At 44.3% G+C, this 23751-nt stretch overlaps 1 protein-coding gene across 4 annotated transcripts in view; it reads right to left on the bottom strand.

Moving 5' to 3' along the window:
• The window catches only part of LOC118378502 (drebrin-like), a 127142-nt gene extending 104407 nt beyond the window's left edge, over positions 1 to 22735 (bottom strand). For 2 of the 4 annotated variants that reach the window (XM_052456979.1, XM_052456981.1), the window contains exon 1: positions 22527 to 22735. In XM_052456979.1, the coding sequence (XP_052312939.1) occupies positions 22527 to 22609 (83 nt within the window). In that variant the 5' untranslated portion in view covers positions 22610 to 22735. The remainder of the gene's footprint in view (positions 1 to 22526) is intronic. The other 2 variants (XM_052456980.1, XM_052456982.1) reach the window with 2 other exon arrangements.
• Positions 22736 to 23751: the final 1016 nt, after the last annotated feature.

The following is a 23751-nucleotide window of genomic DNA, read 5'->3' as shown; positions in this document are numbered from 1 at the left end:
GGGCACAGGGATGGACACAGGGATGGAGATGGGCACAGGGATGGACACAGGGATGGAGATGGGCACAGGGATGGACTCAGGGATGGAGATGGGCACAGGGATGGACACAGGGATGGAGATGGGCACAGGGATGGAGATGGGCACAGGGATGGACACAGGGATGGAGATGGGCACAGGGATGGAGATGGGCACAGGGATGGACACAGGGATGGACACAGGGATGGAGATGGGCACAGGGATGGAGATGGGCACAGGGATGGACACAGGGATGGACACAGGGATGGAGATGGGCATGGAAAGTCAGCCTGGCTCTGGATCACAAACAGCCCTCTGTTCCTGTGAGAACGAGAAGTGTATAGAATGGAACTAGCCCAGGGGAGAGAGAACTATATAAAACCATATGGACTGAACTGTCCAGAGGCATAGAGAGAAAACCAGACCCAGGGAGCGAAACAGTTGATTTTTAATCTGCTGTATCGCTGCCACACATCCATGTGATGACTTTCAAAGCGCTGGGATTAATACTCTTTAATGGACTTATACCACAGCGATTGGACAGGAATTTGGGCTGCCCATTAAACAGAAGGATAAGGAGTGAGGACACTAGGGACACAGACTCTCATGCCAACAATAGTGGTATATAAAGAGGGGACGGGCACTCAGTCACTGATAGACACTGGCCATAACGTCAACTGGAGAGTTAGTGCTATACTACACTGTACATAAACAGATCTGATACAATCATACAGCCTAGAGTCCTCTCCTGCCTCCCTCTAGTCTGCCTCCCCAGTAATAGGGTACCCAGAGCCTGTGCTGCCAAAGTTTCCTCTAACCACTGATACAGGACCAGATATTTTCTCAATCCCCTAATGATTACATTTAGGATTGTGTCTTGAGCAATCTGATCCTAGATCTGTGTTTAAGGGCTGCTGTGACTGAGAATCCCTATAAGCCCTCAATTTTGTGCACCTGGCACCATGTTAGACAAAGAGACAGACAGAGATATGAAAGCAGGACTAATGGAATGAGTTCTGCCCTGGGCATCAAACAATCTTTACAGTGGCCAGTGGCACCGTGCACCTGCACCTACCCACACTCTGATCACAAGTCTCACCAGGACAAATCTCTAAACTCTAACTAAGCATTATGTTCATCTAGATTGGGACATAGTCAGGTAATCTATGTGCTCATATACAGTGGTAATGACAGAAGAGGAGCCATCTTGCAAAAATACACTGTGCGGATGATGTGATGCAAAATCTGAACGGTAACACACAAATTCAGGTCATGTTTTCTCTTCGTGACAGCTAAAGCTTAATCGTGCAGAGAGAATCTCGACAGCACGAGAGAGAACAATCCTGTCTATGTACAGTGGGGCAAAAAAGTATTTAGTCAGCCACCAATTGTGCAAGTTCTCCCACTTAAAAAGATGAGAGAGGCCTGTAATTCTCATCATAGGTACACTTCAACTATGACAGACAAAATTAGAAAAAAAAATCCAGAAAATCACATTGTAGGATTTTTAATGAATTTATTTGCAAATTATGGTGGAAACTAAGTATTTGGTCAATAACAAAAGTTTATCTCAATACTTTGTTATATACCCTTTGTTGGCAATGACAGAGGCCAAACATTTTCTGTAAGTCTTCACAAGGTTTTTACACACTGTTGCTGGTATTTTGGCCCATTCCTCCATGCAGATTTCCTCTAGAGCAGTGATGTTTTGGGGCTGTTGCTGGGCAACACGGACTTTCAACTCCCTCCAAAGATTTTCTATGGGGTTGAGATCTGGAGACTGGCTAGGCCACTCCGGGACCTTGAAATGCTTCTTACGAAGCCACTCCTTCGTCGCCCGGGCGGTGTGTTTGGGATCATTGTCATGCTGAAAGACCCAGCCACGTTTCATCTTCAATGCCCTTGCTGATGGAAGGAGGTTTTCACTCAAAATCTCACGATACGTGGCCCCATTCATTCTTTCCTTTACACGGATCAGTCGTCCTGGTCCCTTTGCAGAACAACAGCCCCAAAGCATGATGTTTCCACCCCCATGCTTCACAGTAGGTATGGTGTTCTTTGGATGCAACTCAGCATTCTTTGTCCTTCTGTAGCTCAGTTGGTAGAGCATGGCACTTGTAACGCCAGGGTAGTGGGTTCGATCCCCGGGACTACCCATACGTAGAATGTATGCACACATGACTGTAAGTCGCTTTGGATAAAAGCGTCTGCTAAATGGCATATATTATTTGTCCTCCAAACATGACGAGTTGAGTTTTTACCAAAAAGTTCTATTTTGGTTTCATCTGACCATATGACATTCTCCCAATCTTCTTCTGGATCATCCAAATGCTCTCTAGCAAACTTCAGACGGGCCTGGACATGTACTGGCTTAAGCAGGGGGACACGTCTGGCACTGCAGGATTTGAGTCCCTGGCGACGTAGTGTGTTACTGATGGTAGGCTTTGTTAGTTTGGTCCCAGCTCTCTGCAGGTCATTCACTCGGTCCCCCCGTATGGTTCTGGGATTTTTGCTCACCGTTCTTGTGATCATTTTGACCCCACGGGGTGAGATCTTGCGTGGAGCCCCAGATTGAGGGAGATTATCAGTGGTCTTGTATGTCTTCCATTTCCTAATAATTGCTCCCACGGTTGATTTCTTCAAACCAAGCTGCTTACCTATTGCAGATTCAGTCTTCCCAGCCTGGTGCAGGTCTACAATTTTGTTTCTAGTGTCCTTTGACAGCTCTTTGGTCTTGGCCATAGTGGAGTTTGGAGTGTGACAGTGGACAGGTGTATTTTATACTGATAACAAGTTCAAACAGGTGCCATTAATACAGGTAACGAGTGGAGGACAGAGGAGCCTCTTAAAGAAGAAGTTACAGGTCTGTGAGAGCCAGAAATCTTGCTTGTTTGTAGGTGACCAAATACTTATTTTCCACCATAATTTGCAAATAAATTCATTAAAAATCCTACAATGTGATTTTCTGGATGTTTTTTTCTCATTTTGTCTGTCATAGTTGAAGTGTACCTATGATGAGAATTACAGGCCTCTCTCATCTTTCTAAGTGGGAGAACTTGCACAATTGGTGGCTGACTAAATACTTTTTTGCACCATTGTATGTGCCTGGTATATTTACATTTACATTTTTACATTTAGTATATTAGTATATTAACATCTGATTTATATATGAAAGCTATGGTCCTATTGTCAGAAAATATTAATTGTACGAAGACAAAGTACATTACAGTAATACATAAAACAGCTGCATATTGTCACTCTGCCACAAATATTTCTCTCTCTCTTGGCAGTATTGTGTGTTTTGGGTTTGGTGGGGGAGAGGATCTCCTAATCTCCTACATCAGCTGACAGCAGAGCAGTCTCCTCTCTGCTCCTGGGATTGGGAATTAATGAGAGTGAATGGTGTATATGAGAGAGAGAAGGGGATGAGGGGAGAGAGAGAGAGAAGGGGATGAGGGGAGAGAGTGAGAAGGGGATGAGGGGAGAGAGAGAGAAGGTGATGAGGGGAGAGAGAGAGAGAGAAAAGGGGGAGGGAAAGGAAGAGAGCGGGCAAGAGATGAAAAAGAGTGTTCAAGGGAGCAAGGAAAATGGGAGGTACATGAGACGGAGAGAGAGAGGTGGGCGAAGCAGGACGCCAGATGGAGAGGAGTGTGGGGCCCTTACTGTGCCCGTATAATTCCATCAACAGAATTATAGACAAGCAGCAGTTACCAAAAGATTACCCTCACAGCATGGGAGGAGAAACCCAGACAATTACTGTGCTGTACAGTCAAACGGCCCTGAGGATGGAGGAAGGCCCATTCGGGCCATATTGAAGCCTACACTCACCTCCCTCTCGTCTTAGCTGGGCCTAAGCTCTACCCTCTCCTCCCCTGACACTGTTCTGCAAATCATTTCATATTTTCCACAAATCCCTAAGCTTCATCCTCCATGCACCATATGAGATGCAGGCAGGTCTCGGCAGCGCCGCTATTGGTTGGATATAAATACAATTTTATTCAAGGGATTATAACTAGATTTTCCACAAGGTTTTCATTTTGTGATGTGCCAAGTGGAGCCTTGACCTAAAACATGATATTTCTGGGGAGAATATGAGTAAGGCGGCCTAGTACAGGCCTTTCACATTCAATGAACCAAGCTGAGAGGAACCATACACTGTGCTGGTGCTGGAGCTTCATACTGTCTGCCGCTCTCTCGTAAATCAATGGAAACATATTTTAATCTGACAGAGAGGAGAAAACGAAAAAGAGAAAAAGGAGATGGAGAAAATAACAAATAAAGGGAGAGCAAAAGAGAAGAAAGAAAGCAAGATTGATAGAAGAATGAAAGAGAGACAGCAAAATAGAGACAGATGGAAAGATAAGAGTTTGAGCTAGCTCAAAGGAACTCAACAAAATTAGACAATTCTTGTTAAAAAGGCAGCATTCAAAGAGTGCAATTAGCAACGTCCATGCCCCGCCCACCTATCTGTTTCTTTCAGACATCTATTTCCTGTGTTTGAAGGGTGCAAAATCCACTTGTCACTTAAATCTCACTGGATTGATTGTGTTCATTTTACTCATGTGACTCTTTCATACTCCTGCTTGTGCCTGTCCTTTTTCCCCCGTTAACGTTACGGACGCAGAAATGTTTGTAATCACCTGTCAAACACAACCTGGCAATGGCTGAAATTGGCTCAAAGGAAAACATTGTCTTTAAAAATCAAAAGTCATAGTGATATTATGTCTGATCTCACAAACAATGTAAAGTATGTATAAATAGGTGTAACCGAGAGCCAAGCTTGTTGGATTTTTTTATCCGAGGGTATCCTGCTATTAACACACTTGAATGAGGCAGTCTCGACAGCATAGTTGAGTGCAGGTAGGCCTAGACAGACAGAGCAAGTGTTTTGGTGGTTGAAGCCCTGCTCCACCCCTTTATGTTAATGTGTTCATATATTCAAATACATCCCGTGTATTTATGCAAATTGAGCACAAATATTTTTCTTTAAATTACCTGATACCATTACAAAATGTATATATGAGTGCATTCTAAAAAAATAAAAAAGTGACATTTGACAATAAATACCTGAATTCCTACCATAATTCCTGAAATGTAATTAGAATTGTTTTTAGAACGTTTTAAGAATTGATAACTGTTCCTAGTGCTATGGTTTCATCTGTGTTGTCAATTCTGCTAATACCCCGGAACACCTCAACGAACTCTCACAATCACAACAGATAGCAGAATCAGATGGCGACTCTTTTGGGAAATAAACAGCTCTATTATAATTGCTCTCCTCTATCTTTCTCTCTCCCAGAGTCTGGGCAATGGGCAGCACGCACAGGCAGGGGAGAGAGCAGAGCACAGTGAGCAGATCTCAATACCCCGGTCACTACAACATGTGATGGATAGATCATGTTACTTATTTACAGAATGGTAATACAGAGTTTGTAATTCTATATGTGGAAACATTGTTACTGCAACATGTTAACACCACCATTTCACACTGTTTTGGGAAAAACAACACTAGGGACATTTCAACCTCGGTGGGTCAGATGGACCATTTACATTTACAATGGAGCTCAATAGGAAAGCCCTGAGAGCACCCCAGAGCATGGTCGTCATGATAAACGACCTGAATATGATTTAAATAAATCCCCTCGGAAACAACAACTCCCCCCTGCTCTCACATTGGTTGATTTAATGATCCCTTGTTAGACGTGGGGGACTGCAAGGGGGGGAGGAGGGGGCAATGGCCTGTGGGGGAAGCATTCCAATAAAAATAAAAAATGTAATTCCAGCACTGAGTTGGTTGAGAGGGGGTAAATTGTGCCCATTTGACTTTCTATTTTATTTACCCCCTTATCTCCCCAATTTCGTGGTATCCAATTGTTAGTAGTTACTATCTTGTCTCATCGCTACAACTCGGGAGAGACGAGGGTCGAAAGCCATGCCTCCTCCGAAACACAACCCAACCAAGCCGCACTGCTTCTAAACACAGCGTGCATCCAACCCGTAAGCCAGCTGCACCAATGTGCCAGAGGAAACGCCTGACCAGCCACAGGAGTCGCTAGTGTGAGATGAGACAAGGATATCCCTACCAGCCAAACCCTCACGACGCTAGACCAATTGTGCATTGCCCCATGGACCTCCCGGTCGCGGCTGGCTGCGACAGAGCTTGGGCGCGTACCCAGAGTCTCTGGTGGCACAGCTAGCACTGCGATGCAGTGCCCTAGACCACTGCGCCACCCGGGAGGCCCTTAAGGCCATTTGTTTTGTTTGTTTTTTGGCTTTCTGATAATGTATCAATATATTTTTGGGTTTGTTGCAGTTTTACACTTTTGCCTTAGGGCAACGCTGTGCCAAAAGGTTACTAAAACACCAAGTCAAATCTGATATATTTAAAACATTTATTACGTGAAATATAGTAGAAACAAGCACTCCTTTCATTAGAAAATACAATATGGGCATAAACTTGTATTTCACTGCCTCTCAAAACTGATTCTGGTATCCATTCTTCCTTGCGGTCACTGTCCTCAAGCACACTGCCGTCACTATCAGAAGGGAAAAGGGGTTTTCTGTTGCCTGAGGGCAACGATGTGCATTAGAGGGTTTAAAAGGATCAATAAGGTGACACGGAACGCTAGCTTCTCTGTTCTTTCACTGCGTTTCTTCCAGCGGTCGCTGACCAACGTATGAAGACAGGCGTGTAATAAATCATTATTTTTAAGACACTTGAATTATGATACTCAGGTAGATCATGTTACTTATTTACAGAATGGTAATACAGAGTTTGTAATTCTATATGTGGAAACATTGTTACTGCAACATGTTAACACCACCATTTCACATGTGAGGAGAATACAACTATTTCACCAACACATGTGAACTTGCAATTCCACACGTGAACATGAAAGTTTTAACATGTGAAACCTCCAATTTCACATGTGCAACTGCATTTCCCATGTGAGGTGAAAACATGTCTTTCCTCTCACCTGAAAAAGTGGTGTTAACATGTGAACTCTACATTTAAAATATGTGAAAATATGGTTTCACATCTGAAATGTATGTTATATTACACATAAAAATACGATTTCTACATTTGACAATTTTTTGTTGTTGTAAGGGCTCCCTTGTGCTTTTCTGATTCTCAGTCCTTTTTATCAAGTGTTCTGATGGTACAAAGGAATGGAATATATATCTATTTGAAAAACAAACCCTGCAAACAGTAAAGAAGAAAAAGAACAGCAGGTTTACATTATGTAACTAAAGAAGGTTAACAATACATATGAATGGATGCATGTGGGTAGCATTGGAAGGGTGAAAAGAATGCTACTAGTACTTACAATGTAGAACAAACTGACAAACTGCAGTTACTAGTGATAATTTAGTCATTCATAATTCCATGGTCATAAATACTGTATGTAACATCAAATGTATTTTAAAAGACCCCAAACCACTTCTTCATTGTGTCTTGGAACACTGTTCTCTCCACTCGTCATCACTGGTGTAGCTATCATCACTAACATACCATGACTAACGTTACGTTTCATCATCATGACCTATAAAATACTACATCCATTGAATTTGTGGCAAACCATATAAACGCAGAATAAATTATTCACTTCAGGCTAGTGAGCAGAACCGTCGTGATTTAAATGAATAATTCAGCTTTGATTGTGTTCTTTAAGTTGCTTGGAGATGGGATTGCTTTGTTCTAGTGCAGCTCCACGTGATTGGGAGTCCCATAGGGCAACGCACAATTGGCCCGGGTTTGGCCGAGGTAGTCTGTCATGGTAAATAATCATTTGTTCTTAACTGACTTGCCTAGTTAAATGAAGGATAAATTAAAAGGAAAAAATGGCTCTGGAGCAGCATGTGTAGGAATACAGTACATGCTGTGTCTGTGTGGAGTCTGGATTTGCAAGGGCAACGGGCCTGCCTGTTTGGTTAGTGCTGTATGGGGTCCTAGCCCTTACCAACCAATTTCAAATGTCAATGTCAATTGGGGAGGGACGTCCCAAGGATCCCAGATAGCATGGTCCCTGCATGCTCAGCTTGTAGAAGACAGGGAGGAGCAGACGGGCCGAGAATGGAGAGGAGAAAAACACAATCAACAGCCATTACTGTACAAATAACTCATCCAAAGGGCTTTGACTTCTCAAAGCTAACACAATATGATACCCCATCACCTTATTAATTCAGCCACTTAACCTTACTTAGATAACTAGCAAGTTAAACGTATGGCTCGGGTTAACTCAGAATTATGTGCTTTTCACGCAGGAAAAAAATATTAAAACGCATAAGAAATACCAAAACGCAGATCTAAAATGCTTCTTCTGTCATTTCTGCACGGCATCACACAATTGTTGTGCTTCAGTTGCACTTCTCCACTCAGATGAGAATTCACATCAGCATACAACGCTCCGACTGATGTGTAGCTAGTTTTCTCGGTGTAGCCAGCCTTCTTTTCTCAGGTAAAATGGAAGATTAGCTTTAAGCAAAACATTAGGAAATGTAGCTGGCTACATTTGTTCTATGATAAACATTAGACATATATATATATATATGATGGCCATGCATCGTTTTTGCAAAAAAATACATTGCTTTTCCATTGTGAACACATTTAAATGTGTGGCTGACAGCCAAATAGCAAAGATATTTTCTGCCAAATGTGTTGCACTAATGTATTTTATGTGAAGGAAAACATTAGTTGCACATTCCTGATCACTCTATTGAACCAAAAAAACACTTGACTTTCAATATAAAGCACAACCCCTGTCAATAGGCTACACAGCTGGACTCACCTGCTCCCGCCTTCTCCTGTTGTGCTATTTACAAACAAACACGTGACTGGCTCAACTGTTCTGGGGAACTACGGTAAGCTTCATAATGTAAAATAATGTGATGTGTGAAATGAAGAACGCAATCTGCTTTATCTCCTAACGTATTGCACAAGTTGACTGCAAGTATGTACTTAAAGTAGCTACACACATTTATTGAAAAACGTCAAACAAATAGTCTCAATGGTATTGACGGTATTAAAAAACCATCCGGTGGCTATTTCCAAATACCTTGGTATACAGTATATATGGTATACCGCCCAAGCCTAGAGCACAGACAAAGACCCTGAAACTAAACTGAACACAGGAAATAGTTGTTACAGTAAAGAGTAGAAAGGGCCAAGCCACTGAATTGCCTTGACTGGATAGCCTTCCGTCATGGTACTGCTAAGCAGTCTTCCGTTCTTCCTTTCTGAAGGAAAGATATGCAGGAGGGAAGGAGAAGTGCCAGGAGAAACAGGGCTGGAGACAAATAGCATAGTAACACAGAGACTGCCAGAGCCACCACCTGGGGTAAGCTTTTAGCTGCCGGACCTATTTTAGAAGGAGTGTTTCCTCATAGGAAGTCCCATTGGGATAGAGTGCGAGCAGTGGGATCCACCTGAAACAGCGTGAGAGGACACGGAAACACACAGATCAAACAGCATTACACACACACTTCAAACCGCCGCCAAACAAAGTACACAAAGGCCAGTCTTCTGCTTTGGTTTCACCGCCTTGTAGTATTTTTCTCAAAGGCCTAAATAAAGCCTTTTTGTTCATATTTCATCAGATGCTATTTTTCATAAACTCAACTCAGCATGGCCACTCTGAGGCCTGGGGCGAGGCCTGCTATACTTTGTCAGGCAGGGGAAGCAGCTCTCTGATAAGACCACGCTGCTGTCTGTTTTTGTTATCACCAAAACTACTGGCACAGCCAGACTTACCTAGATGTTTAAAGTTGGAGATGCTGATTAATGTTGGGGGATTAGCGGGCCGATTACTTCCACACAGCTGATTATCAAGTCCAACTGAATCCCAGTCCTGAGGGTAGAGGTGGGGGGGTAGGAACTAAAGCAGGATGGGGACATCAGTAGTGGTTGTAAGGGGCTGGGGGGATGATGAACTCACAAGGGGTTGAAGCAGAGTAGGGTCATTGGGGGTGGATTGGGTGGAGGGTCATGGGTGAAGGGGGATGAAGGCACTGAAGAAGGGTTGGTATGAAGTGTAGGAACTGAATCAGAGGGGGGGACGGTGTTAGCTAGCGAACCTCTCCCTCTAAACTGCGCCCAACTCCTGCACCCATAATCCTCAGTGGCTTGTTAGCAGTGGCATCATCTGTAGGCACTCAGGCCTGACCTGGACAGAATGCCTACCCCTTCCCAACCTCCTCCACCTTTATCTTTGTTCCCATGTGTCAGCGAGAGAGCTAGCATGCTGGGCTGGTGTTGGAAAGAGATGCTAGCTTGTCGATACACTATTTATGCTAAAGCCTGTTAGAATCAGAAATGGCCACGGCTGCCTGAAGCGAGAGAGCAGGCACTGCCAGATGTGCTTTAATGGGCAACTGAGCCGAATGCTGCTACTGTAGCTGCTGCTGTGTTCCGCACACAAGATGCTTGAGAGGAGGAATTCCATTTGGGACGGGTAATGCTAGCTGGCGCAAACGGTTAGCCTAACATTTCCCACAGCAAGATGAAAGGTCCCGTTGATGCTGAAAGCAAATAGTGTTTATTTGAATACTTTAGAAGGGACCAGAATCCTCTGTATACTTTCCTTTGGGACAAAACTGTGCATTTATTATCAGATACTAAAATACTATTACACCTTTCAAACCTAGACGTCTTTATGCCAACTAGCATCCCAACAACCTTTTTCAGACTTTTCTTTAAATATGAAAGGTATTGCAGGCGACAAAGCCTCCACTTTTATTTCCGCCAACCGACCTAGTCATGATTGCGGTAAAGTTCTGCCTACAGCTTAGTATGAAATGTAGCCGTAATGCTGAGGAGGCATTGGCTCTTAATAAGCTCTTTCGCCGGTTCTAAACTTTGCAAGGCATGTCACTTCACCTTAGGGCTGGGCGGTATACAGTATTTTATGATACACAGGTATTGATGCATGGATCGGTTTACTTTACTTTCTATAACGGTATTTGAATGTTTGGTTTGTTAAATGTGATACGCCGTGTGTAACGTCCATTTTTATAGTTTACTTCGCTACTTGAGTCATCTCTTTCCGCTCTCTCTCTCGTGCCACTTTCCACACAGACCTAGCCTCGCCCATTGTCACTCAATTTCGCATTTGTTGTTCCTCCTCGACCTGGAGATACTTGCGTTGAGTCAATGTAGCACATGCAACAATGTTGATGACAAAGATATTTTTTTAAATTTTTCACCTTTATTTAACTAGGCAAGTCAGTTAAGAACAAATTCTTATTTACAATGACGGCCTGCCCACCCTAACCTGGACGACGCTGGGCCAATTGTGCGCCACCCTATGGGACTCTCAACCACGGCCGGTTGTGATACAGCCTGGGATCAAACCAGTGTCTGTAGTGACGCCTCCAGCACTGAGATGCAGTGCCTTAGACCGTTGCGCCACTCGTGAGACAATGCTGTTTTCACATTGCGTCCTAATATAAATCCACTAGCTTTCGAGAATTACACTATTAGTTTCTCTATTAGTTTCTTACATCTACAAACAGCTAGTCTTAGCCGTTACTGCTGTTAGCCGCTAAAGCTAATTGCTAGCTTGCTAATAAATGTACTGAGTCAGAGCAAACGTAACTAGAAATAAAGTCAGATAATACCAGTTCTGGTGTAGACCTACATCTGCATGTTTTTTGTGCAACAGTATATTCTAAATCAAAAGAATACGCTACGCGGCCTAGGGCAATGCATCATAGTGCTAGCTAGCGTCTGCTAAATGACTTAAATGTAAATGTAAATGTGCCATCAGAACCTCTGGGTTCGAGCCCAGGCTCTGTCGCAGCCGGCCGCGACCGGGAGGTCCATGGGGCGAGGCACAATTGGTCTAGCGTAGTCCGGGTTAGGGAGGGTTTGGCCGGCAGGGATATCCTTGTCTCATCGCGCACTAGTGACTCCTGTGGCGGGCCGGGCGCAGTGCACGCTAACCAGTTTGCCAGGTGCACGGTGTTTCCTCCGACACATTGGTGCGGCTGACTTCCGGGTTGGATGCGCGCTGTGTTAAGAAGCAATGCGGCTTGGTTGGGTTGTGTTTCGGAGGACGCATGACTTTCGTCCTTCGTCTCTCCCGAGCCCATACTGGAGTTGTAGCGATGAGACGTTCAATGTAGCCAATGATTATAGGGTCCCTTAGAAAACAACTGTCAACATTTTGGTTCCTACCCTGTCACAATGACTCCTCCCTGGAATTTTATTTTGTTGTCATGTCAAACACTGTATTCAAAGTGCCCACTTTTATATTCTAACTGTAGAATTAGAATAATCATTCTATTTCCATGATTCCAACAATTCACCCAAGTGTCTTGCTCCTTGGGCACTGTTTCAAAATATCACTTGTTTTATACATGGGCGTAGCCAGAAATGTTAGCATTTTTGGAAAAATAATGTATTAATTTAAAAAAAATCTCAATTTGATTGGGTGGGCCTGGGCCCACCCATGCCTACACCTCTAGATTTATATGACAGCGGTTCCACACGTTGCTGAGACAAGTTTTGTGGGAGAAATATTATTTGAATTGACTGTTCAGGGTAGCCTAAGTGTGTCTTGTCTGTTAAATTTACAAAATAACTATTGATTTCATGTGCATGGCGCAGCCATGTGTAACAGTATAACTTTAGACCGTCCCCTCGCCCATACCCGGCGCGCGAACCAGGGACCCTCTGCACACATCAACAACAGTCACCCACGTAGCATCGTTACCCATCGCTCCACAAAAGCCACGGCCCTTGCAGAGCAAGGGGAACTACTACTTCAAGGTCTCAGAGCAAGTGACGTCACCGATTGAAGCGCTATTTAGCGCGCACCACTGCTAACTAAGCGAGCAGTTTCACATCCGTTACACTCACCCCCCTTTTGACCTCCTCCTTTTCCGCAGCAACCAGTGATCCAGGTCACGGCACCAATGTGTAACAATATAACTTTAGACCGTCCCCTCGCCCATACCCGGGCGCGAACCAGGGACCCTCTGCACACATCAACAAAAGTCACCCACGAAGCATCATTACCCATCGCTCCACAAAAGCAGCGGACCTTGTAGAGCAAGGGGAACTACTACTTCAAGGTCTCGGAGCAAGTGACGTCACCGATTGAAGCGCTATTTAGCGCGCACCACCGCTAACTAAGCTAGCCGTTTCACATCCGTTACACATGTAGCATATATGCTGCAAAACCAGTAACATAATTAAAATCAACATCTGCCATTCTATTATTTGGAAAATACATTTTCAAAGTGTTTTCAAATATTTCTTAGGGCCTGCCTAAAACAAATTAAAAATGGATTTCTTTGTGATGGTGTATATTCAATGGGTTTATTAAAATGCATGTCTACTCCCACTCCTAAATTTGCCGGCTCTAAAAAACATACCTGATTTGTTTTAAAGGCAACATACCGTAAAGTCTGTCTGTAAAGGGCATAAGAAACCTGCTAAATGTTCAAAGGTCACTCATAAACCCATTCTGAAGGATTGTCAAGCCCTGTGACATGTTCATAATCACAATAAGTAGCAGAAGGCTGAGCTCCAGACAGAATAACAGTCCAGTTCCTACAACTGAGGCTATGCCAAAACACACAATACAATGACAGGATTATTGTTACTGTCTCACACACTCTGGTCTGTGTCTGACGCTGCTGATCTGCTAACTGACAGTATACCCAAGTGCCAAATAATCAGCATTTTCATCACGGTGTTGTTCTGAAGGAAGGGAAGAAATTCTTTGACTTATTATACAGGCATCCATTTCCACAGTGAGGATTCCTTTCTCTGTCCTCTCCGAGGGTCCAGAGGTAAACGAGGGAATGTGATGTGGAGGAGCGAGGAGAGGAATATTTGCTATGACTATGATTCTTCGCTAGAGACTCCCTGAAGAGGATCTGTTTCAATGAAACATACTAGGCTGTAGAAGTCATTAAAACAACACACAGGGACAAACACTTACAGATTGTATGTAGAAACAAACTTCATGGCCACCATCTGTAAAATACTAGTCAGTAAATTAGACTCAAGGTCAGAATGGAAAAGGGGAATGAGGAAGAACAGTATCAGGATTTTGTTTTGCATTGAATTCCAAATCAAGTCAATGTTTAGTTGGTAAGGCATTGTGCCTCTACCATATAGGACCTCTCCAAATAGCACATCACTCAGTGGTATTAAAGCCAATGGAGTCCGAACTTAGTTTGGGGAGGTTGTCAAGCTTGTGATTTGGTCAATACCAGTAATCAGAGGCCGGCTTGGAGAGCGATCAAGCGCAGAGTGAATCCAGGAGTGAGGAGGTCTGAGTGAATGAATGAGACTAGTAATTCAATGGCTTTGGATTCTACACAAAAAATTGCTTCAAAATGGTGTGTTTTTCTAAGTGACTTGCCTATCGGTCACAGGACTTTCCAGATTCTTACTGCCCTCGCTGGTTTCCAGGTCATTTCTTGGCAGCAGAGAGCAAACAGTAGAGTTTCCAGTCTCGGCTGGTGTTTCTCTGACTTCCTTTGTGATTCGACTGACTGACTGACTGATTGAAGGAGCTGAGCAAACCAAAACCTTCTTTTCAAGGTCTACTTTCTAGCTTTGGGCTCCATAAACAAAGGATAACTTCTTTCTCATAGGGAAGTTTCAGCTCTGCCAAGGGCCAATGAAAACTTTTCTGTCCTCCATTTGCAGAGCTAGATGGATGTTTTTATACTGTTTTGTCTTTGTGATCTTGGAGCAGTCAAAACGCAAGACCATGAAAAAGTCAGTGACTTCAGGCAGACAGTGTCCAATCCATCATTTTATGTGTGCTGATCACCTTAAAATAAGTTACCTAGCATGGAAAATGACGGAGTAGACAGCCTTACACGGAATCCAAACAGGCTGCGTGCGTGCTTACATTTATTTTGTCCCCCTACACCAAACGCGATTACGACATGCAGGTTAAAATATCAAAACAAACTGAACCAATGACATTAATTTGGGGACAGGTCGAAAAGCATTAAACATGTATGGCAATTTATCTAGTTAGCTTGCACTTGCTAGCTAATTTGTCCTGGGATATAAACATTGAGTTGTTATTTTACCTGAAATGCACAAGGTCCACTACTCCGACAATTAATCCACACATAAAGTGGCCAACCAAATCGTTTCTAGTCATCTCTACTCCCAGGCCTTTTCATCTTTGAACTTATATGATGATCAGCATCTAAACTTTCATAGTATTACCACGACAACCGGCAAAACAGTTAGTCTTTCAATCACCCACGTGGGTATAACCAATGAGGAGATGGCACGTGGGTACCTGCTTCTATAAACCAATGAGGAGATGGGAGAGGCAGGACTTTCAGCGCGATCTGCGTCAGAAATAGAAAGGAGTTCTATTTTAGCCCATGGCATCGCAGACGCTTGTTGGCGCGCGCGAGCAGTGTGGGTGCAATAATTGAGTAACATGGATTTCTACATTTATTTTGCGATGCTCGCGCAAGCGACGTGTCCGGTCTGGTCAGCATGTTAGGTCTAGTTGTGCGACTTATTGTTAGACAGCTGTTCTGTGGAATGACTGCATGGCTTATCTTTTCTACCCAATTGAATCTTCATCCCCATGGCATGAAAGTGCAAGTGGAGTGCAAATGATTTCCCAAACCAAATTTGGACATTTTGTCTTAACTGGAGGGTTATATAGCATTTATTGTAGTACAGTGCTCTCATAGCCAACTCGAAACCCCAGAACACTTGGACCAGAACAGAATTCTTGCATAATAACGTTATTGAATTTAAAATTAACAGTTTGTGGATTTTTCTTGCTAATTACATGAATGAGGCCAATTCAACCACGTGAGCTCTTCCTGCCTTTTCCCAGACCACCAGACCACTATTGCCCAATATACAGTGTGTGTGTGGCTTAAATTGGTTCCCATGGCACAAGAGTGTAAAAGAACCCTATACAGTTGTAGCTATACCTCTCTTTCTCCATCTGTGTGTTTGCATGCGTGTTGTATATGTGTTGTCCCCAGGGATGTCGCCAGCACCATGTCTGGTTGACTTGGAGGGGGGGATGGGCATTTTTAATCTATTTTATTGAACCTTTATTTAACTAGACAAGTTAATTAAGAACAAATTCTTATTTACAATGACGTCCTACCCCGGCCAAACCCGGATGACGCTGGGCCAATTGTGCACCGCCCTATGGGACTCCCAATCACGGCCGGTTGCGATACAGCCTGGAATTGAACCAGGGTCTGTAGTGATGCCTCTAGCACTTAGATGCAGACCACTGCGCCACTTGAGTAGGAGTGGGAGGAGGAGGCAATAGCATTGCATTGAAGGAGCATTGCAACAAAGTCAATAACAGTCGAGACACAGAAACACAAAGATTCACACCTTAACTCATGTTGTACCTTTGAAGTGCACAATAATCCTGATTTATGTAGCCTAACTGAAATAACTGAAAATACGGGGTAAAATGAAAAACTATCTACGACAAATTTGAGATTTATTGCACATTTTGTTATTGTATGGATGGAGCATAGTGGGATAGCTTTTAGCGGGCTAGCTGCCAGAGGTGGCCATGCAACCAGGTGACTGACACACTGATGACTTCCAGGAGAATCCTCTCCCCTGAGACAGACAGGAAGTCAGGGGCCAAACCTGCTGCTGATTGGACAGAGAGGAATCTGGCTGTCTGCCTGAGAACTAAAACATTCCTTCCTGTTCAGAATATGACCTATACCGGTGATGACAGACGGAGAGCAAAAAAAATCTGACTGAGCAAATTAGAAGAACATTGTTCTTTAAAAAATGGACAACTGATTGCAAAGGACAGAAAAAAGTTTATATTTCTGTCTTCAGATACTAAGATATTACACTTTTAACAAAGCCTTTCTGCTGAAGCAACCAACCAGGACCTATCTAATCCAAGTAAAAGGATTGCCTTTGACCTGCCCTGTCTGTCTGTAGTTGATAACCCAATCAATGCAGCCTGATGGGTAAAGGAACAGATCATCAGGACCAATAGGAAACATGTCAGGTAATGACTGAGAGGGCTAAGGGTCAAAGGGTCAAACCCATGGCTCCCGGTGAATCAGCAACAGCCACCGCTCTACATGGAACATTCCAGATGTCTGTGTGTGTTTGATATTGATAACCCTTGTGACACTCTAGGCTCTAGCCATAACTGTCACTGAGGCTCTGGCTGGTCCTCGTTGAATCGAAGGACACTATAATATAATTCATCATCCACCTGGATTCTTTCTGCAATAGTTATTACTGGCTTTGTCTGCCTTTTCTGAACCGCTTTGAGAAATGTCTCATCATGCCATGATCAGACAGGTAGTGTCTTCTCACCCTGTATGAGGTATTTGCCGCCAGCGTTTGATTGTTATAGCTCCTACAATGCAGAACTAGCTTTGTAATCAGGTTTCAGAGACATGGTTGGAAAGATTAAAAAGGCATGATGGGAGGGGTAGGAATATATACTGAACAAAAATATAAGCGCAACATGTAAAGTGTTGTTCCCATGTTTCATGAGCTGAAATTAAAGATCACAGATTTTTTTTTTTTATAACCACAAAAGCTTATTATTCTCAAATTGTGTGCACAAATTTGTTTGCATTCCTGTTAGTGAGCATTTTTTCCTTTGCCAGGTGTGGCATATCAAGTAACTGATTATACAGCATGATCATTACACAGGTGCACGTTGTGCTGAGGACAATAAAAGGCCACTCTAAAATGTGCAGCTTTGTCACACAACTCAATGCCACAGATGTCTCAAGTTTTGAGGGAGAGTGCAATTGGCATGCTGACTGCAGGAATATCCACCAAAGCTGTTGCCAGAGAGTTAAATGTTGAATTTCTCCACCATAAGCCACTTCCAACATTGTTTTAGAGAATTCAGCAGTAAGTCCAACCGGCTTCACAACCGCAGACCACCTGTTACCACGTCAGCACAAGACCTGCACATCCGGCTTCTTCACCTGCGGGATCGTCTGAGACCAGCCACCTGGACAACTGATGAAAGTGTGGGTTTGCACAACAAAATAATTTCTGCATATACAGTACTGTCAGAAACCATCTCAGGAAGCTCATCTGCGTGCTCGTCATCCTCACCAGGGTCTTGACCTGACTGCAGGGCGCCGTAACTTACTTCAGTGGACAAATGCTCACCTCGATGGCCACTGACTCGCTGGAGAAGTGTGCTCTTCATGGATGAATCCCGGTTTCAACTGTACTGGGCAGATGGCAGACAGAGTGTAGGGCGTCGTGTGGGCCAGCGGATCGCTGATGTACATTTTGTGAACAGAGTGTAGGGCGTCGCGTGGGCCAGCGGATCGCTGATGTACATTTTGTGAACAGAGTGTAGGGTGTCGCGTGGGCCAGCGGATCGCTGATGTACATTTTGTGAACAGAGTGTAGGGCGTCGCGTGGGCCAGCGGATCGCTGATGTACATTTTGTGAACAGAGTGTAGGGCGTCGCGTGGGCCAGCGGATCGCTGATGTACATTTTGTGAACAGAGTGTAGGGCATCGCGTGGGCCAGCGGATCGCTGAAGTACATTTTGTGAACAGAGTGTAGGGCGTCGCGTGGGCCAGCGGATCGCTGATGTACATTTTGTGAACAGAGTGTAGGGCGTCGCGTGGGCCAGCGGATCGCTGATGTACATTTTGTGAACAGAGTGTAGGGCGTCGCGTGGGCCAGCGGATCGCTGATGTACATTTTGTGAACAGAGTGTAGGGCGTCGCGTGGGCCAGCGGATCGCTGATGTACATTTTGTGAACAGAGTGTAGGGCGTCTCGTGGGCCAGCGGATCGCTGATGTACATTTTGTGAACAGAGTGTAGGGCGTCGCGTGGCCAGCGGATCGCTGAAGTACATTTTGTGAACAGAGTGTAGGGCGTCGCGTGGGCCAGCGGATCGCTGAAGTACATTTTGTGAACAGAGTGTAGGGCGTCGCGTGGCCAGCGAATCGCTGGTGTACATTTTGTGAACAGAGTGTAGGGCGTCGCGTGGGCCAGCGGATCGCTGATGTACATTTTGTGAACAGAGTGTAGGGCGTCGCGTGGGCCAGCGGATCGCTGAAGTACATTTTGTGAACAGAGTGTAGGGCGTCGCGTGGCCAGCGGATCGCTGATGTACATTTTGTGAACAGAGTGTAGGGCGTCGCGTGGGCCAGCGGATCGCTGATGTACATTTTGTGAACAGAGTGTTGGGCGTCGCGTGGGCCAGCGTACGCTGATGTACATTTTGTGAACAGAGTGTAGGGCGTCGCGTGGCCAGCGGATCGCTGATGTACATTTGTGAACAGAGTGTAGGGCGTCGCGTGGGCCAGCGGATCGCTGATGTACATTTTGAGAACAGAGTGTAGGGCGTCGCGTGGGCCAGCGGATCGCTGATGTACATTTTGAGAACAGAGTGTAGGGCGTCGCGTGGGCCAGCGGATCGCTGATGTACATTTTGTGAACAGAGTGTAGGGCATCGCGTGGGCCAGCGGATCGCTGATGTACATTTTGTGAACAGAGTGTAGGGCGTCGCGTGGGGCAAGGGATCGCTATGGTACATTTTGTGAACAGAGTGTAGGGCATCGCGTGGGCCAGCGGATCGCTGATGTACATTTTGTGAACAGAGTGTAGGGCGTCGCGTGGGGCAAGGGATCGCTATGGTACATTTTGTGAACAGAGTGTAGGGCGCCCCGTGGGCCAGCGGATCGCTGATGTACATTTTGTGAACAGAGTGCCCCATGGTGGCGGTAGGGTTATGGTATGGGCAGGAATAAGCTACGGACAACTAACACAATTGTATTTTATCAATGGCAATTTGAATGCACAGAGCCACCGTGACGATGACCTGAGGCCCATTGTCGTGCCATCACCTTGTGTGTGTACATATTTTCCTACCTTAACAGGATCACAATGTCCTGACAAGGTAGGATTATTATTATTATTTTTTAGAAAAGTCTGGACATTTTTAATGTCTTGAATTTGTTAAAATGCAATTTTAGGCTTAAGGGTTAGGTTTAGGGTTAAGGTTAGGTTTAGAGTTATGAGTTAGGGTTAGGTTTAGGGGTTAAGGTTAGGCTTAAAGTTAGGGTTAGGTTTAGGGGTTAGGGAAAATAGGAATTTGAATGGGAATACATTTTTACCTCATAAAAAGTCCTGAAAATGCATGACAAGGACAGCGGTGCTCAGTGAAGAAGGAAGGTCAGTTATGTGAACAGAAAGCCCACAATGAATCCACCACTTATCCACCATTAGGGGAAAGACACCTGTGTGTCAGAGGCATTGAGTGCCCATGAAGAGGGCTCATATTTTTGAGGGGTTATGATGGGGTATGATACATTTACGGTATGTGTGTGTGTGTTGGGGTGTGTGGGTCAGTGAGTAGAGCATGGCACCACAGGGGACCAGTACGAAGAAGTAGGAAAATGTATGCACTCACTACTTACTGTAAGTCGCTCTGGATAAGAGCGTATGCTACATGATTAAAATGCTAATTTTAAAAAGTGCCAGCGCGTGTGTGTAAGTGTGTGCATGCACACTTGTGTGTCGGGGCAAGGCAGCCATGACGTTATAGATGATGAGGTATTATATGGACAGGGAAAGAGGGGGCCTGTCTTTGTTCATCTCAGTTCAAGTGTGAGTAATGGGGGAAAGCCTGAGGCCCTTTGCATTATCAAGCTATTCTTTGCTATAATCTGATAAATAAGCAAACATTTAAACACAGCCTAAGGAAATATGAACCGTTGTCAATTATATGGGTGCAACCCACTTGAACAAAAAGCAGAGAGTGATATTCAACTACAGGTAGGAATTTCTCTAGTAGTGTGGCTACTGGCTAACAGGAAGGTTGAGGGAGGATGCCTCCTCTCAAAAGACTAGGTTAGCCTTCTATCATTTAACAATATAATGTTTACAACACGATTATAATAAAACAGCATGGTAACACGTCTCATCATCACACATACAAGCTGTATCTTCATAAAATCTTCATTTAGAATATGTCATTTCTATGTACAGGAAAATCTCACTTTGCTTTGCATCCATTTTGTGGGCTTTGTGAACCTGTTCCAAGCAGACACAGGCTGAAATTGGGGTTCGTGGGGCTCTACTGGGCATGGGCAATCCAACAGGCTGGTGGTAGACTACTGAAGCCCAGTCAAAACATGCAGATACTGCCATTTAGGCAACAATAAAAGGCTACATCTGTATTGAAAAATAAACAAACCAATGGTGGCAGACTGATAAAATATATTGTTTCTTGGCTTGTGGCATCTTTTATTATTAAAGAGACATTACAATAGTGATGTTGTAGATGATTCAATCAGATCAACTCTATAGGCCTATAAGGCTATAGAGATAAACTCCAAAGGATAACACATGCTCTAAAAAAAATGTTTTATATTGTCTTGAAAGATAGCAATTGGTTATCTTCCATCTTCAAAAGATAGAAGTGATCATCAGTGGACTTCAATGGATGCAGCCTTTCAGAATGTCTCACTCTCTCTGTTAAGGCCGGCTGGTTTTGTAGGTGAACAGATATTCCACTGACCATGTGTATCCATTTCAACACAAAGGGAAGAGAAACGCCTCCACATTGACACAAGGCCGGATGGAATGTATGGATAACTCGAATGTATAACCCCCCCCCCAACAGGCCAAAACAGCAGTTACATCGCGTATAATGGAAGGAAGAGAGAAGAGGGAGCAGAAGAGAAACAGGGCCGGTCACATTGAGGGTTTTTAGACTGACACTACTCGCCTCGCCCATATAATCTCAGCCCTCGCTAGTCGGGATGCGAGAACGTTACATGTAAATCTTTTTATTTAAAATTAGTGAAACAAGCGGTATGCTATTGCAAAGTGGGAAACGTACGTACATTCTCTCAATATTCAAACCTTTTCAGGGGCTCCCCACTACGTCTGTCTATGACAGACAGAAACACAGTGGTCGATGGTCCAAAGTAAAAACTCGCTCTGAGCAAACAATGAATCACCCTTCTTCTTTCTCAATATTTGATCAATGCGCACATTGCCTGCTGCGTTTCTGGACTAGGAGCAGCCAGCGGTCAGTTGGTCTGCTGTGAACAGCCGCACATTTCAGCACTTTAAACAAGTGGGATTTTAATTGTATGAAAAAAAATCGCCCTCTGGGCTGAACGCCCTGCTTCTGACAGCTTTGGAATGGAACCGTTACATTTTATGCATTTATGAGTAGATCATCCCGCATCATGGATCGTTACATACTAGCCTATAGTATCAACTATGATTTCCCTGCGATTTTTGCCACAGTGCTTTTTGAACTTTAATTTGTAGGCATACTTCGGCATTTCTCCCCATCCTGTTCCTCCTGCAAAAGACCAGGGGGATGCTGCGTAGCCTATCACAAAAAACAGCCTGCAGACGGTACTGCATGGGGGGGATGTGCATATCCCGTCCTGTGCATCCATCCGCATCCTCAACGCCCCCCCAAACACACACACTCAACGATAAAAACACTTTAATGCCGATGAGCCATGATATATAAGAGAAGTTCAATTGACCTACCAGTCAGTGGACGAGGTCTCGTTGATAACATCCTGGTAGGCTGTTAGAAGGGCCAGTCTGTTCTTGCCGAGATTCACAGCCATGTTGCTGTCTCTGCAATCATCCAGACCGGTGTAATACTGTAATGGAAGTAAAGGAGAGTAGAGAGAAAGAGAGGGAGAGAGACACTGCGGAGTAGAAAGTGAGAGGGGGAGAGATTCTGAGTGGAGGAACAAAGACAGTGCAGCGCTACAGCCCCACAAACTGCGTGGTCCTAGTGCGAAAAATTCACAGGCCTCTAAAAAACACTGCTGGGTCCTAGCGCCTTATAGAACGTCAGCATTCAGCACTGAATCCTGATCTGACCAGGCCCGGCACCGACATGGAATGACTCGTCAAACCAGCACCTGACAAAGACCAGGGAGATGAAAGATAATTGATTTTGAACAGTAGCCATAGCCTCTTACAGAAATGGGGGTCTAACTAACAGGTGGGAGGGGAATTCGAAGTCTTCTTTTTTTTACACAACATTCTCATTAATCCTCTTCATAACTTGCTCTTTGATAAAAACAGCCCTTTATTTAACAGCTGTTGTTTTAGGCTTTTGTCTGGCTCTGGCTGGTTATCCAGAGATGGGTGTTTGATGTCTGGGCTGTGGAAAAGAGATTCATCCAAAAGCCACCAGTTCTCAAGGCTGTAGCTAGCTGCAACTCTCAGAGTGATAATGTTTTACGAAAAAATAACAGGAACAATCAGCCCTGATAGCATCCGACCCAGTCTGGAGTGTGTGTCTGGGATGAGAAACATGTCGGCTGTAGTCTGTACTGTATGCAGATTGGGCAGAGAGATTGGGCAGAGAGAGAACAGTTTTGTTGCCTGATAACTGGGATAAAGATCCTAGAGCCCAGTCTGGGTCTACAGTGTATTTTTGAGTATAGAGTAAGATTAAGTTACTCAGACTAAGGTCAGTTTTGTTATTTTATTCTCCTTATGGTTATAGTTACAGTTTGGGGAGGGTAAACTGATCCTGAATCTGTGCTTACAGCTGACCCAACTCCTACCCAAACAGTGTTGGACGGAGCCTCAGGGGCAGCCTCAGTGCTGTGCACCCAGGCTTCATTGGCTCAACACCCACACCTCAACACCCACACTATATATTCAAAAGTATGTGGACACCCCTTCAAATTAGTGGATTCGGTTATTTCAGCCACACCCGTTGCTGACAGGTGTATAAAATCGAGCACAC

The sequence above is a fragment of the Oncorhynchus keta genome, chromosome 11, assembly GCF_023373465.1.
Source record: "Oncorhynchus keta strain PuntledgeMale-10-30-2019 chromosome 11, Oket_V2, whole genome shotgun sequence".
Classification (NCBI taxonomy): Eukaryota; Metazoa; Chordata; class Actinopteri; order Salmoniformes; family Salmonidae; genus Oncorhynchus; species Oncorhynchus keta.
The sequence above is the reverse complement of the archived record's forward strand: the minus strand, read 5'-3'. Positions and strand labels throughout refer to the sequence as shown.